The sequence below is a fragment of the Dromiciops gliroides genome, chromosome 6, assembly GCF_019393635.1.
Source record: "Dromiciops gliroides isolate mDroGli1 chromosome 6, mDroGli1.pri, whole genome shotgun sequence".
NCBI classification, from domain to species: Eukaryota; Metazoa; Chordata; class Mammalia; order Microbiotheria; family Microbiotheriidae; genus Dromiciops; species Dromiciops gliroides.
In genome coordinates this window covers 187,604,055-187,621,581 of record NC_057866.1, presented here as the reverse complement: position 1 = coordinate 187,621,581, position 17,527 = coordinate 187,604,055, and the positions used below count along the sequence as shown (strand labels likewise).

At 35.6% G+C, this 17,527-nt stretch overlaps 1 protein-coding gene across 1 annotated transcript in view; it reads left to right on the top strand.

Moving 5' to 3' along the window:
* The window catches only part of DDX60 (DExD/H-box helicase 60), a 139,712-nt gene that overhangs the window by 103,228 nt on the left and 18,957 nt on the right, over positions 1 to 17,527 (top strand). The window contains exons 30-35 of the mRNA XM_043971751.1: positions 1,082 to 1,282; positions 4,364 to 4,468; positions 6,076 to 6,217; positions 9,470 to 9,591; positions 14,000 to 14,147; positions 15,783 to 15,925. Of these exons, the coding sequence (XP_043827686.1) occupies positions 1,082 to 1,282; positions 4,364 to 4,468; positions 6,076 to 6,217; positions 9,470 to 9,591; positions 14,000 to 14,147; positions 15,783 to 15,925 (861 nt within the window). The remainder of the gene's footprint in view (positions 1 to 1,081; positions 1,283 to 4,363; positions 4,469 to 6,075; positions 6,218 to 9,469; positions 9,592 to 13,999; positions 14,148 to 15,782; positions 15,926 to 17,527) is intronic.

Below are 17,527 nucleotides of genomic sequence, written 5' to 3'. Positions count from 1 at the left end.
ATGTTGTTTCTTAAGTTCCTTGTGTACATTAGAGTGCTAATTAAATTGTAAGTTCATTTTTAGGGGGAAATACAATATAGTTAGGTATATATAATAGTTTATATAAAATATAATATAAATAATATATAGTATACATGAATACATCATACAAATGATATATAATTCATATGCATATATCTGTATATAATATAATTTATATATTTATATAATAATATAACAAATGATATAATATGCCATTAAACCTAAATAAAAATAAATAATTTAACATGTGATATTTATATAATAAATATATTATATTATGTGTTTATACTATACATCAATATATTTACATTATTGCATATAGTATATATAAATTATATGAATATATCAAAATTATGTAATACATAATATATAACTCACATGCACATATCTGTATATAATTATATTACTTATATAATATGTTATATTATTATAATATAATATTATTTAATCTCCTCTAACTAATCCTTGCTATAGTAGCAGAGTTGCATAGTGGAGAGAGAGAGCTGATGTTGAAGCCAGGATGACCTGAGTTTGAGACTCTGAACATGTCACTCAATCTCTTAGTGTTCTAGAAAACTAACTCTCTGGGACTATAGGTTGCAGAGAAGATGTAGACCTACTTTACTAGAGAGAATGTTTTCCCTCCTTTATGCATTCCCTATAATAAAGAAATCTCTGGTCCAATCCTTATCCCAATCCCCTATGGCACTTATACTATAGTTAGTTGTTGGTGTTTTACCTCCCCTATTAGGGGGTAAGCTTTTTGATGGCCTGCAGAGGCTATTTTCTCCTTTTTAATCCCTGCATAATCCTATGCATTTTACTCAGAGCTTAATCAATGTTTGAAATGAATAAACAATCACCACAAATTTCTGCTTTTCCTCAGCCATGGTGATCTTTTCACAAAGTGCTGCAGAGTTTGACATGATCCTTGTTGTTTCAGTGCATTTACAAATCTATCTTTGACTTCATCCAAGATAATTAATGTCAAATTACAGACTTACCATCATCATAAAAACATTATCTGGGAAAGTTTTACATTACACTCTTTCTTTTCTAGATGTCAGGACGTGCAGGAAGACGAGGTCAAGACTTTCTGGGAAATGTGTTTTTCTATGATGTTCCATTGCCAAAAATAGAAAAGCTTATTAAATCCAATGTACCAGAACTGAAAGGCCAGTTCCCCTTTGGTATAAGCCTGGTCTTAAGGCTCATGTTGTTGGCTTCCAGAGCAGACAATATCCAAGATGCTGAAGCAAAGGTATCATGGTTGATGTTAATTAATGCTCCCTTCCTCATTATTGGCCTGATCATTATCCTCTCAAGTCAATCCAGTAATATTTTTTCAGATCTACCACCATTATTACCAAAGCAGAGAGGGGTGGCAAGGAACTGGAAGCCATTTTCTATATTCTTTGTTTCATGGTGGTAGAGTAGCAGAAAGGGAGCAGAGGGTGCTAAAAATCATGTGATCCTTGTCCTGTGCCTTTTGGGTTGACATCCTCCTGAAGAAACTGCATCATTTAAATTTTGACCTTTTCACTCTGAAGGAAACCAAAAACACGAAGGAGATTCCAACTCAATGGAAGGGCAGAGCACAGATTTCTTTCAGAGAATCAAATAAAGGAATTGTCAGACTTGCTTGTATCTAATGTCCAAAAGTAGCAAGTAACATCTTTATGTGAGACATTTGATTATATTGTATTGAAGGCCTCAGGATAAGCATTTGCAAAAAAGACAATTGTGAAAAAAACAACAACAACATGTCAGGAACTAATTATCATTTCTTTAAAGCCTCCCCTCTTCCTATTACCACTGAGGGTACCAGCATCTCCTAGTCACACAGACTTATAATTTAGGTGCCATGCTAGACTCCTCACATTCTCACATCACCCATATAGACTCTTTTGTCAAATCCAGTTGATTCTACCTTTGCAACATCACATTTTATATCCTGTTATCATGACAGTGCCACAACCCTGATACAAGCCCTTATCCTCTTCCACCTGTATTATTGCAATATTCTTCTTGTCTTAGGCTTCTCACCATTCTAGTTCATCCTTCACTCAGCTATGAAAGTGATCTTCTTGAAGCAAAGGTCTGACCATGTCCCACACCCCATCTCTGTTCAATAAACTCCAGTGGCTCTCTTTTGCCTCTAGGATTATATATAATGTCCTCTGTTTGGCTTCTAAAGCCTTTCATAATCTGTCCCTTTCTTAACTTTCTCAGTCTAAGTGTCCTACAATCTAACGACCTAGCCTATCTCCTGTTTCTCAAATAAGACCCTCCCTGTCCTGACTCTCTGAATTTTCTTTTTTTTAACTGCCAATACCCTCTGACCCAGCAATACCACAATGAGGTCTATTCCCAAAGATGATTCGGGTAAAAAGACTGCATTTTCACTGGCTGTCTCCCCTACCTGGAATTCAGTCCCTTCTCATCTCTGCTTCCTGGATTCACTGGCTCAACTAAAATTCCACCTTCTGCAAGAAGTCTTTCCTGATTCTGCTAATACTAGTGGTTTCCCTCTGTGATTATTTCCAATTTATTCTGTATATATGCTACTTGGGCATAGTTGTTTTTAGGTTGTCTTTCTCTTTGCATTTGTGAGCCCCTTTAGGCAAGGAATGTTTTTGCCTCCTTTTTTTGTACCCTCAGTACTTATCACAGTATTTGGCATATAGTAGACCCTTAAAAATTCTGGTTGACTTGATTTTAATAAGCATCCACATAAAAAAATAGATAAATGCTGTATCTGGTAAAATCGTTATATCATTGAGATAAGGATTTGCAAAATGACTGATTGAGGACAATATACCAGGGGCATGTGGGGAGCAGGGCAGGGATCTTAAATGTTATTAATTCTGAAAAAGGTGATTGAGAGAACATTCACTACCAACATACATGCCTACTTTTCTCCATCAATATAAACATTTTTATGACAATAATGTATGTATCCATCCAAGGCATTCTTGGTGAGGAAAGTAGTAGGGAACAAATACATTTTCACAACTGACCTTCCACTGTGGAACATGCATTTACCATCATGCACTAATTAAAAAAAATGTATAGAATGAAAGAAAAATCTCCATTTATTCTTTTCAAAAGCAACATTTTATTTCAATAAAACAAAACTACCCTAAAGGATTGATTCAAATAAAGTATCTCCTATCCTTACATTCAATTCACACACAATTCTTTGAAAGAATAGAGACAGCTTCCTTCAATATACTCTCTGATAATAAACATCAATGGGAGGGTTCTGATCAGCTCTCTTGTTTACCACTGTGATGGAAGAAGTCCAGCACAAGATCCAAGTTGAAGAGGGATTCCCTGGGCATGGTGAAGTCTTATTTGTAGATGTCAGTGTGAAGTTTAGTCAAGAACAAAACATTACACAGACTTCTGGAAGAGACCCATAAACACTCAAAAGACTTTAACCTAATCATCCACATAGGAAAAAAAGTAAAAAGGTTGAAGAATGCCTGTTGGCCAGAGAAGATTATGACATGAAGTTAGATGCACAACCTATTGAGTCCATTCATCTCTATCTCTGGATATCTAGGGCAGATAGTATGAGTTTGTTGAACACAAAAGTAACCAGAAGGGGGAGAAAGCTAGGCTGACCTTTTCTTCCTTCCTTCCTTCCTTCCTTCCTTCCTTCCTTCCTTCCTTCCTTCCTTCCTTCCTTCCTTCCTTCCTTCCTTCCTTCCTTCCTTCCTTCCTTCCTCCGTCCATCTGTCCTTCATCCCTTCTTTCCTCCCTCCTTCCCTCCCTTTCTTTCTCTCACTTCTGCAAAAAAATTGGTGGGAAATGGAAAGTGTCTTCTCATAGTTATTCTTTATGTCCAAATCTACTCCTTGTAGTTTTGAAACATTAATTTAAAAAAATTATTCTGTGGTTCTTTTTACATTTACATTGTTGTAGCATATATACATGTATATATATACATATATATGTGTGTGTGTATGTATACACACACACACACACAGACAGGGTCTTCCCAAAAATTTAAATAGCTTCAAATTGCACTGTGGGGATACCTCATATTGTTTTTTTTGGATCAGCTTACTCTACTTTGTGTTAGTTTATGTATGTCTTTATGTGTTTCTCTTTATCAGATTCAGTGTTGCTTATAACACTCTACCCTAGTTCTGTTTTATGTGTCTAAGATCTATTATCAAAAGGAACTTCTATAAACAGCTATGGTAGATGAATAAATATGTACTCCCGTGGGATTTCACTCCCTTTCAAAATTTTCATCTCTGGTATTTTATTTATAAATGTATTTCATACCTGATAAAGGTGATTAACTCAAATATATTTTTTTTCTGTAAAGGTACTTTCTGTGCTCAGTCATTCACTGTTGTCCTTCAAAAAACCCCACATCAAGGCAATGTTGAAACAATACTTTTTATTTTCAATGCAGTTTCTTGTGAAAGAGGTATGGTTCTCTTTTGGATTTCTGTGAAATGTGATTGCTAAGTTAAAAGATTTCTTTCATGTGCCAATCCAATTAACATTTTCAGAAAGCTGTGCCTTGAGAGTTTATACTGAAAACCAACCAACCAATTAACAACAACAACAAAAAGGATGCTTCTGTTTTTGCATTTTTCCCACATCTGCTCATGAGATACATGAAATTTTAGGTCAGAAAGGTCACTTCTAGATTAGCACAACTGTCTTATTAAATATATGAAGAAAATAGAACCCAGAGAAGTAAAATGACTTGTCTGAGATTACATAAGTAGTTAGTGGAAGAGCTAGTTCTAGAGTCCAAGTATTCTGGAATCCACCCTAGAGCTCTTGCCTCTATGGCACTGCATTCTATAGTATTCTAGTAGCACCCACAGAGCTCCAGGAAATTGCATTGAAAAAGTATATGATAGGAATTACTGAAGCCTGGAGTTTACAGCACTCCCAGTCATTTCTTTACTCTCACTGTTATATCTACCCCAGAGCTTGTGCTAGTTATATGATTGGTGCTGTGAGAACTGAGAAAGCATGAGGTGACCATTCTGAGGTTTTGAAGGTCAGATTTGGCATCCTGGAAGTTGGGATATGGTCTGTGGGGTCTGAGAATTAAACCAGAGCTCCCAGCTGTCCTGTAAGTAATTCCAAGTCCCATGATCATGAAAACTGAGATAATGTTCTAGAAGCCTTCAAAATAGAGGTTAAGCTGGAACTCCAAGGGATAGGATTTGTGATGACTTGGCATCAAGCCAAGATCTTCCTGAGATGTCACTTTTAGGGTAAATCTTGGAAGTTTTAGAAATGGTGCATTAAATGAGACATAATTAAATAATTATTTTTATTTGGAAATTTGTTGCAATAAATATTGCTTGGCCATTTTTATATAGCTGGGAGGTCATTCAACTATATCTCTAGTTGGATGTATCATTTCCTTTAGACTTGATTATACTAGTGAAAAAACTGGTAAGATTTCACTGAAAAAATTAAATTATGAAAAGATGATATATTAATGCCTTATATCTCCTTATCACCAAATAGATCAATGGAGAAGCAGTATGGACTAGTGAGTGATGGAGTGGTTCAGGGTCAAGTTCTTTTGCTGAAACATACCAACTATGTGGCAATGGGCTAGGGACTCAATCTCTCAGTGCTTAAAAAACTCACTAAGATGATGAGTTATATACAAGATGTTGATCTGCACTGAAAGAGAGACTTTCTGTACTGGAAATTCTCTTTACAGCAATGGATTTCCAGATCTCTACCAAAAAATAAACAATAAAAAGATGAATCTTGCTTATGTTTTGGGTTCACAAATGATATCTGGAATTTGGCTTACCATATTTCTTCAAAAAGCATTGTATACACTAGGTATCTTATAAATGTGCTTTGCACATAGTATATCTTTAGTCAATGTTTAGTCAATGTGAAAAGGAGAATGACAAATAGCTACTTTCCTACAATTAGCTTTTCTTCTTATAATAATAAACCCAATTTAGCATAATGGGGATGTTAAGATTGCATTTAAGTTTATACACATTCAGAGTTAAATAAAATTCATAAATTATGTCACCTACCTAGGGATATTTGGACTGTGAAGGAAATCCAATTGGTTTTGCCGGACTTGTTTCACATTTGTTTTATCAAGAACCTTCTAATCTTCTGTTCGTCAGTTTCCTCAGGAAAGGCCTATTCCATAATCTATGCCAACCAACTAAAAAAGGTGAGCTTGCATTTCAAATATCTAGAATAGTTACAGTAACTTAGGTGTATCTTATCTGGATTCATCTGAACCAAAATTAGATGCCAAAAATAAATCAATAATCAACAAGTATTTATGAAATTCCTACAGTGTCCCAGACCTTGAAGTACAAATACAAAGAGTGAAATAATCCCTATTATCAGTGACATAGCCAAACTAAATACTTAGTTAATTCTCAGTCCTTCCCTTTCCCTTACTACCACATATCCAAACAGGTGACAGGTCTCTCAGTTCTATCCCCACATCATCTCTAGTGTTTGTCCCCTTCTTTTCACTGTCATGCCATCACTGTGGTTCAGGCTATCGTCACCTTTCACTTAGACTACTATAGTGGCCACTTAATTGGTCTTGCTGTGAGTCTTTTCCTCTCCAATTCATCTTCCATACATCTGTCAAAATCATATTCCTAAAGCAAATATCTGATAGTCACTAAAAATTTTCAGTAATTTCTTATTGTCTTTAGGATGAAATACAAATATCTTAGCATGGCATGTAAAAGCCCTTCACTGTTTCCTTCCAGACTGTGTTATTTATAGATAGATAGATAGATAGATAGATAGATAGATAGATAGATAGATAGATAGATAGATAGATAGATAGATGATAGCTGATAGGCAATGAGATAGATGATACATAAGTAGACAGATGATAGGGAGATAGGCAGACAGATGATGGATAAATGATAGGTAGATAAACAATAGATAGATAAATGTATGGATAGATGGAACTTTTTAAAGTGCTAGGCACTGTGCTAAATGCTGAGGATATAAATACAAGTAAACAAGTGAATCCATCTCTAAGGAGCTTACATTCTAATAGGAGAAGTAAACAAATAAAGTGATAGAAAAGAGATTGGCAGGTGTATATGTAGAGTAGGCTTAGAGAGGACACTGTAAGAATGCCATTCTTAGCAAGTTAAGGCAAAGAAGCTCACCTATTAGGGGTAGGGGCAGTCACAACTGGAGATCAAGTTTTTCAATTATTTCACATTATTGTACTCCTCAAACTCCAAGTTTAAGGCCAACTGGGTTCCTTGTTGTTCTCTCAAATTAGTTTTATGCCTCCATGCATTTGAAGCAACCACCTCCCATGCTTGGAATGTATTCCCTTCTCACTTCTATCTCTTGGAATTTTGAATTTTTTTCAGCACTCAGTTCAGATTTCACATTGTTTGGGACAGCTTTCTTCATACTTCTAGTTTTTAAGTGACTTCTCCTTCACATTTGTTTGTACTTATTTAACTATATATATCCAGTCATGGAATCACAAATCTAGTGCATAAGAGGCCTCAGAGGTCATACAGTATAACCCCCTTCTATTTTACAGAGAGTTAGAATTACTTAGCCCAAGTTGCACAAGTAATAAGGGGCAGAATTTGGATTCCAACTTCCATTGCATGACTCCAGGATCTTTATTACAAGTTTAGCCCTCTTTCCACTGACCCACACAGCAGGACTATTTCCACATAAAGGTTTTTTATTGTAGGGTCTATTTGTTTTGCCTTGTATCACTAGCATCTACCACAGTGCTTTTTATATAATAGATAATTGATAAACCCTTGTTGAATGGAATTGGTTTTTTAAAATCAATTTTAAGCATCAAAAATTAAGCTCAGAGTATTTGAATATGTCAATTTGGTCTGATATATGTGCATATATGTATGGATATATATGTGTACATATATATGCATATATATGTGTATAGATAGATATAGCTAGATAGATAAAAGCCTTAGTTAATTTGGCTGTGTGGATAGCCAGACCTGTGTTAATTACTATCAAGAGTATCACTTCATCTTAAATCTCCCATGCCTTCTGAACCCAAAATCCATATCTCTTATTTTCCATATTTTATAACTTAGACATATGTGATTTTTGATTATTACTGACAAATTCTCAGAGCTACAAAACTTCAACATGTAAGGAATTACAAGATTAAGTACATAAAATAAAGCTCATAGAAACTAGAAAATACTTTAATACATTAATGAAATTATGATTTTATGAATTCAATTTAATATAGATCAATTCAGTTAAATGTGTGTGGATATTGATATTCCCTCCACCAGTGTAGATAACAACTCTCCTCCTGGGTAGTCCCTGTCTGGTTCTATTCATAAAGGATGTATCCAATATGCAGGCAGCCTTTCTCTGGGTATTTTAACACTTGGGTGTTCTCTTCCTCTCCTCTTCTTTCATAATTCTCAGCAGCTAATTAATCCTCTCCCTTTGGGTAGAAAACTGACCAATAAATGGGCACAGTTTTGAGTTCTTTGGTATGTTTTAGTAATGTATGTTTGCTGCTAATTGTAGGGGATTTTTTTTTTTTTAGCCCTACATCCAAATGGAATGGGGGGGGGATTACTTTTGGGACCAAAGTTATTCTGGTAACCTAAGGGTTGTAGAAAAGTTGGTTTATGGATGAGTAGCTAAGGTTTTACCATGCTAGTTTGGTTTCTCTATTTGTTATGCAATGGAAAAGAGGGCTGAATTTAGACTAAGGTTCAAATCTTGGCTTTGCTATTTCTACTTGTCTGAACTGGGACAATTCATATAACTCTTTGGGTTTTAACTTCCTTAAGAGGGTTGGGCTAGATTTCCCTTCTAGTTCTATTTCTACTCATTCTCTCTCTCTCTCTCTCTCTCTCTCTCTCTCTCTCTCTCTCTCTCTCTCTCTCTCTCCTCTCTTCCTCCTCCCTTTCTCCTTCTCTTTCTCAATATACTGATTCTATCTTTTTTCCCCTGGAGTTGTGATTTCATTGATCTAGGTGGTTAATAGTGAAGAAATTACTAATGACTTCACATTTTTGGGGGGCAGGGCAATGAGGGTTAAGTGACTTGCCCAGGGTCACACAGCTAGTAAGTGTCAAGTGTCTGAGGCCAGATTTGAACTCAGGTACCCCTGAATCCAGGACTGGTGCTTTATCTAGCTGCCCCTGGAATGAAACTTTTATAAGGCAGACACTACATTTTCCCCTTGGATACTTTTAATGCTCAAAGATATTGTTGATTGGCTTCTTGGACCATATTTACAAAGCACAGTGGCAGGGAGACATTTGGAACTTATTTGTACACTGCAATGAAAATAGTTAAGCTAAATAATTAGGAATTTTAAAGAGACCTCTGGAAGGGGCCCATAGTCAATTTAATTTAAAAGTATAATAATTTTATATAAGTAGATATATCTGAACTACCTATCTTTTACTTTGTATAGACTCAAAACACTTTTCTGAAGATGTGATGGAAAAACTTATGTTAGTATTGGCAAATCTGTTTGGAAGAATCCATGTTCCAGCAAAGCTCGTATCTGGTAATCTCAAGTTTTATCAATCCAAGGTATGGCTAAAAAATGATCTTGACATTGTAAGGATTTAATCCTAAATGGGATTAATTAAACCTGATGGGGAAAAATATTACTAGTTTAAAATTTGTACAAATAAGGGATGTTTTGTTTGTTTTCCATGATGTTAACAATAAGGTTAGAGAGGCAATGTGAGGCCTGCATTCTAATTCACCTCTGCCACCTTCTGGCCATCAAACCATGGGCAAATTGCTTTATCTATGGATGTCTCTACCTTCAATGCTAAAGGGAGAATCATTCTGTCTGGATTGCTTAGCTCATAAGATGGTTATGAGAATTAGACAAAATATTATTTGTGGTGTTTTAAGATGCTATCAATGTTTCTGTAAGTAAATCTCTGCTCATTCCTTAGTTGAAAAAGACATCTATATTTTGCTCGATTGTATGTATATAAAACTGACAATCTAAGTAAAATAGATGAGTATTTACAAAAATATAAATGGTCCAGATTAATCATACATGAAATAGAATACTTAAATAACCTTTCTTAGGAAAAGAAATTGAATAAGCCACAAATGAACTCCCAACAACAACAAAACCCTATGACCTAGATGTACTGACAAGCAAATTCTATTAAGCATTTAAGGGAAAAGTAATTCCAACACTATGTAAATTGTTTGAAGAAATAGGAAAAGAAGGATTCCTCCCAAGTTGCTTCCATAACACAAACTTAGTCTTAACACCTAAATCAGGGAGAGTCAAAACAGAAAAAGAAAACTACAGATCAATATTCCTAATGAACATTGATGTAAAATTTTAAAATAAAATATTAGCAAGGAGACTACAATAATGTATGAAAAAAATTATATTGTATAACCAAGTTGGATTTATGCCAAGAATTTGGGTCTTGTTCTGATAATACTACCTAATTTAATTTGCTTATTTAGTGCTGTACCAATCAAACTACCAAAGGATTACTTTATAGAACAAGAAAAAATAATAAAACACATTTGTAGGAATAGATAGTTAAGAATTTCAATAGAATTAGTGAAAGAAAAAAGAGGAGGGAGGGAGGGAAGGGATATAGTCTAGTAGTACCAGAGCTTTAACTACACTATAAAGTCATAATCATTAGAATAATTTGGTACTCAGTACAAAATATCAAGCTTGATCAGTGGATCAGATTAGGTACACAGTATACAAAGGAAAAGCATATAGTAGCCTAGTATTTGATAAACCCAAAGATCTCAGCTATTGGGACAAGAATTCATCATTTGACAAAAATTGTTAGGAAAACTGGAAAGCAGTTTGGCAGAGAAAAGACTAATATCTCATATTGTATGCCAAGACAAGCTCCAAAGGAGTACACAATTTAGACATAATGGGTGACATTATAAATGAATGAGAGGAAGATGGAAGAGAACAGTTATCAGAGCTTTGGATAGAGGAAGAACCAACAACATGTAGAGAAGTTCATAGGAGGTAAAAAGGGCAGTTTTGATTACAAAAAATTAAAAAGCAAAACCAACTCAATTAAAAGTAGAAGAGAAGTGGAAAATTGAGGAGGGGAAACTAGAGCTACTTTCTCTGAAAAAGTTGTCATATATATATATATATATATATATATATATATATATATATATATACACACACACACACATACATAAACATCTACATATACACACATATATACATACACATGGATATAGATAGATACATAATAACATACATAGATGAGAGAGAGAGAGAGAGATCTAGGGAATGGACTAAAATTTATATGAATAACAACTATTCTCCAATTGTTAAATGGTCAAAGGATATGGATAGGCAGTTTTGCTAGGAAGAAATCCAATTCATCAATAACCATATGAAAATCTAAATAACTAATAATTAGGGAAATGCAAATTAAAACAACCCCGAACCACCTCAACTCATCAGATTGGCAAAGTTGACAAAAAGGGAAAATGAATAATGCTGGAGGGGTTATGGAAAACAGGGACATGAATGCCCTGTTCATGGTATAGTGACCCCGTCTAGCCATTCTGCAAAGCAATTTGGCACTATGACCATCTATTAAACTGTTCAGAGTCTGCATAATATATACCCTTTGACCCAGCAACATTGGTACTATGTCCAAACTCCAAAGAAATCAAAGAAAGAGTTAAATTATATACAATAATACTTTAGCAACCCTTTTTATGTTGGCAAAGAATTGGAAACTGAGGGTGTACCCATGAATTAGAGAATATCTGAACAAGTTATGGTTTATGAATATAATAAAATAATATTGTGCTATAAGAAGGAATGAAGGGCATGGTTTCAGAGAAACTTTGAAAAGGCTGCGCAGAACCAGAAAAACAATTTATACAATAACAATAGTATTATAAAAACAAACAACCTTGAACGACCTAGGAACTCTGATTAACCCAGTGATCAACAAGAATTCCAGAGGAATCATAATGAAACATGATACCCACCTACAGATAGAGAAGTGATGGACTCAGAGTTTAGGCTAAAGTATACACACATATAGAAACATATACAATGCATATGTAAGTGTTTATTTGTACATGGACAATTTAGGAAATGATTTTGCTTGACTATATATGTTTGAAATGGGTTTTATTTTTCTTGTTTTCTCAGTAAAAGGTAAAGGTGGCAGAGTGAGAAAGCAAATCTCAAAAATAAAAATTTTGGAAAAATCTTTGAAAAGACATCTAAAAATTTTCCCCAAAGAATAACTACTACAAATAAAAGAAAGAAGGGATTAAAAAGTGCTGTTTATTCCTCATTTTATTGTCTGGACTTTGAATCAGGCACTTCAACTTCTCCTCATACATGCCCCAGGCAATTTTCTGAGATGATGAATTGAAATTGAGTCATGTATCTGCATTGATAGAAGTTTCCACACTAGAAATTCCATATACTGATAATAATTATTTTAATAGCTAGCATTTGTTTACTGCTTTTAATGTTGGTAAAGTACACAATTCATCTCATTTGATTCTCACAACAACCTTGTGAAGTAGATGCTATTATTATTAATGTATTATAAATGAGGAAATTGAGGCAGAGGTCAAATGACTTGCCCAAGGTCACAACTAATGTCTGAGACAGCATTTGAATTCAGGTCTAGCACTTAGTTAACCATGCCACGTAGCTGCCTGTGTGATTAAATCTTAGAACTGAATGTCCAATTCCCAAAAAATACCCAAACAACTATACATGGCATCATTCAGAGGCATCAAGAAGGGGTGTGGGTCATTAATCATTTAACAAAAGCTAGACTAGAACTTTCCTTTATAATTCTGGTTGTGCTTATTTGGCAGACTTCTACATCATTGTGAGAAAAAAACATCACATATGCCGTACATGGAAGATGAGATGATTTGAGAGTATTATAATCTTTTTTTTTCTTATTCTGCTCTTTGCCCCCTGTATTCTCTGTCTCTAAATTTTTTTGCCTTCTCCTTCTACCCTGAACCAATTCCACCATCTTGGGATCATACAATTTCTTGAATCAGAGCAAATAATATAGGAATCTCTGTGATAACTTTCTTACCACCATTTGGGGCAGCTAGGTGGTACACTGGATAGAGCACTAGCCCTGAAATTCGGAGGATCTGAGTTCAGATCTGACCTCAGACACTTACTAGCTATTTGACCTTGGGCAAATCGCTTAACCCCAATTGCCTTAGACATCCAGGGCCATCTCTAGTCATCCTGATCTATATCTTGCCACTGGGCCCAGTTGGCTCTGGAGGAAAAAGTAAGGTTGGTGACTTTGCACAGCAGTCCCTCACTTAAATACAATTCACTCAAATCATGACATCATCTCAATGTCATGATCCTCTTTGAGAAAGGAGAAACAAGAACAATACTGCCATTTACTTAAGATGAGCACTTCATGGGGCAACTAGGTGGCACCGTTGATAAAGCACCTGCCCTGGATTCAGGAGGACCTGAGTTCAAATCTAGCCTCAGACAGTTGACACTTACTAGCTGTGTGACCCTGAGCAAGTCACTTAACTCTCATTTCCCTGAAAAAAAAAAGATTAGTATGCCACATGACCTGAAGTTTCTGCAAAATCAAATTTGAGATACTAACTATAGCTAGTCTTAACCAGCTAGTTTCCTCTTTTACCCGATATAGATCTTCCCTTTCTATCATCTATTTTTTTGATGTGTAAAACATTATTTTCCCCTACTTCTCTTTGAAATTCAATTGTACCCATCCTGAATATGGTGCTGAAATCTATATAATGTAGCTTAAAACTGATGCTCAGGGCTCACTGACTGATAGGGAAGTGCTCAGTGCAGCCTGCATTCATAGTAATAAACTTCAGTTTGACTCCATCTCTGTGTCTTTGATTGGTGATTAGACAGCAGTATATTATCAGTGGACTTGTGGACAAATTTGTCAGACCTCTTTCTTCTCTTTAGGTGTTCCTTGAAGACCTCCCTACAGATTTTGATGCTGCCTTACTTGAGTATAATACAGAAGTGATAAGAGGCTTTAGTAGCTTCCTACTTATAGTTTCTAGATTTGCTGATATGGAACAAGAACATCAGCTCCCCTTGTCAAAAATTGGTAAGAAGCTATTACTACCACTTTCTCATGTTACAAATAAAATTACATATTCTTCTTATCAGATGAGCTCTATACAAAGGGTAGTTCAAAGCTGGTAAAATGGTTAAGATAGAGCAAAGGAGGGGGCAGCTAAGTGGCACAGTGGATAAAGCATAGGCCCTGGAATCAGGAGGACCTGAGTTCAAATCCATACTCAGACACTTGATACGTACTAGCTGTGTGACTCTGGGCAAGTCACTTAACCCTCACTGACCTGCCAAAAAAACCCCAAAAACCAAAAACGATGGAGCAAAGGAGTAGTACAGAACTAAGTCCTTGGATTCTGAAAGATTGGCTGGTGGTAGTAGATAGAATTTGGGAGTTGGCCAAAAGTGAAGAAAAGCCCTTTCTCTTCCAATGTAATTTCCTAATTAGGATTCATGGGTATTATAATACCTAGACCAGCTTGATAGTAAGGAGATAGCTATAAAACTGAACCTATAAAATGGGGGCAGGAGCATGAGGAGACTGAGAAACTTCCTGGGGAGCATTTCTGTGCCTCTCTTAAGAGGATGGGGAGAGATGAATGAGAGCTGAGATAAAGAGACAGAAAGCCGCTGCAGGAAATTCTTGGTATTGCTTAAAAATATAATCAGTCCAGGAACAAAAGACAAAGAGGAATCACTACAAGAAGAGTTCATGTGGCTCTGTTGATGTCAGTCATTGCAGTAAAAGTATCTAGGGGTAGTGGATAACAGGGCAGTAGGAGATAAGCCTATTCAGCAATTAGCTAAGCCTGGGAGCAGATAGCAGATAGGGCACAACTGATGGGAAATTTTCCCTAGAGTAGGGGCTGTGTCATGGTCCCTTTTGACAGTCTGCTAAAGACTCTGGACCCCTATCAAGATAATGTTTTTAACCCTAGAATCAATTGCCATATTTTATTACAATTTTATTTTAAAATAAACATTTTCATGTTAGATTAATTTTTTCCTTTGCCTTATGGATTAAAAAGCAAAAAACAATGCATCAATGGGCACACCTTGGTCCTTAGAAGTATTCTTAAATTTTGGTCCTTCCAGTAGGATCACAAAGGAAACCAAAAACACAGCTAGTAAGTGTCAAGTGTCTGAGGCCAGATTTGAACTGAGGTCCTCCTGAATCCAGGGCCAGTGCTTTATCCACTGTGCCACCTAGCTGCCCCAAATTAGTTTTATATATCCAGATCATTATTACCTCTCTCTTTCTATACCTTTATATAATCTATCTCTGTCTCTCTTTCCATTTATCCAAATCTATACCTATACCCATATCTATACCATCTATGTGTATATCTCAATCTATATCTCTTTTATGGCACTATTCCTCTCCTCTATGACTATCATTTTTATTTCTATCTGTTACTATCTCTATTTATACCTATATCATCTCTATTTTAACCTATCTGGTTCTGTATTTATCTTTCTTCCATCTTTATCTATACATGTATTATTTACATCTCCCCTCTTTCATCTATCTCTATTCCATAAGTATACAGACTCTAAGACTCCTTAAAATATACCTATATCTCCAAGGTCAAGATTGCCTTTCCTAGAGTAGGTATCAAGCCTATTCCTTGGTCCTAAGAACTAATTCTTTCTCATTTGAACACTTCAGAATTCACAGGTAAAACATGTGACAGTTCCAAGCTTGTATCTCACCTGATGAGCTGCAAGGAGGGCAGATCTGCTGTTTCACCCTTTGTGTGTCTTTCTGGAGTTACAGATCAAGATTTACTTCGAGTACAGAATGTTGACAGTGTAAGTAGAAGAGGCAAGAGAGGGAAATGGGGGCAAAGGGGAGGATGGGGGTGTTCTTATTGGTCAGTATAGACTTGAAGTCCCTGAACTGACAAAAATTCAGCCTCAGGACAAATTCTTAGGAAAACAAGCCCCAGATGGCTCTAGAGACCTGTTTATTTTCTGCTCTATCATTTACCTAGGGTAATCACATTTTTGTAGGATCTTGGGGAACTTAGTAGAGATCGAGCATTGAGAGATGCCATGGGAACAACCTAGGATTCTAAAAGCCACAGAAACATCTTAGTGAATACAATCTCTTAATGAGTTCTCACTGTTCCAATGGGTACAGATCTTGGGATTAGTCATGACCACCTCTCCTAGGATTTTCTAAGTCACACATGATTTCAGGCTAGATCATTATAGTAAATTTATATCACAGGTATCTTTTCTTTTTTTTTTTTGGACTACTCTTTTTTTTAAGATTTAAGATACAGATTAAGGGATATTTTCTCATTTTAGAAGTTTATGCATGCTAACCTAAGCTTACTGATAAAATTATAATTAAAAATGTAATGATTTCATAACCATGTGGATAAGGTTAGTGACTAGATCTGTAATTTCACTGATCTAGGGAACTCCCTGATGAGGAAACTTCCTCTATTAATGCATTTCTGCTATAACTTATGGCCTTAAGTTTGCCTAGGTAGTAAATATCTGAGGTGGCATTTGAACTAATATTTATGAATTATGATTCATTACTGTGAATTTACCTTTCTTATTACCTATCTCATTTCTGTCACTATCATATCAGCTAGGGACCTGAAGAAGAGTTTGATTCAATTCATCAACAAAGATTTGTTTAGCACCTACTGTGTGTTGAGTACTTGGTTAAATATGAAATTTGAATGAGACATGGCTCCTGACTTCATGGATTATATAGTTCATTAGGGAAATATGATAAAACACAAATAATTATATTATAAAATAATACATAAATTCATGAGAGATATATGAAAAAAGCACTATAAGACTTAGAAAGAGCCTTCCATGCTAGACAAAGAAATTTGAACTTTATTCAGTGGTGAGCCACTGATGGGTTTTTCTTCTTTCACTCTATCCCTCCTCACTAGAGTTTTGCTTCTGACCACTGCCTCCCTCAATCTGCCCTCTATTTTATCAGGTGCCCTCCCTTTTTTCCCCCTTTTCTCTCTGGCTTCTGTCCTCCCTTGTATCATTGCCTCACTTTTCCCCCTTACCCTTTTTCTTTTCTAAAGGGTAAGCTAAATTACTTTATTCAGATGAGTGCATATGTTATTCCGTCTTCAAACCAAATCTGATGAGAGTAAGGTTGAAACTGCTCACCCCTCCCTTTTTCACCTCTATTGTAATAGTTTTTTTGCTCCTCTTCATATTAGGTAATTAACAACATTCTATCTCCCCTTTTCTCTTCTCCCCATATACCCCCTTTTCACCTTTGGCTACAATATTCCTTGGAATTTTCCTTTTGGAGTCTCTTTCAGGAGATGATTGGTGGATTTTTTCAATGACTATTTTATCCTCTGATTCTACAATATCAGGGCAGTTCTCCTTGATAATTTCCTGGAGTATGGTGTCTATACT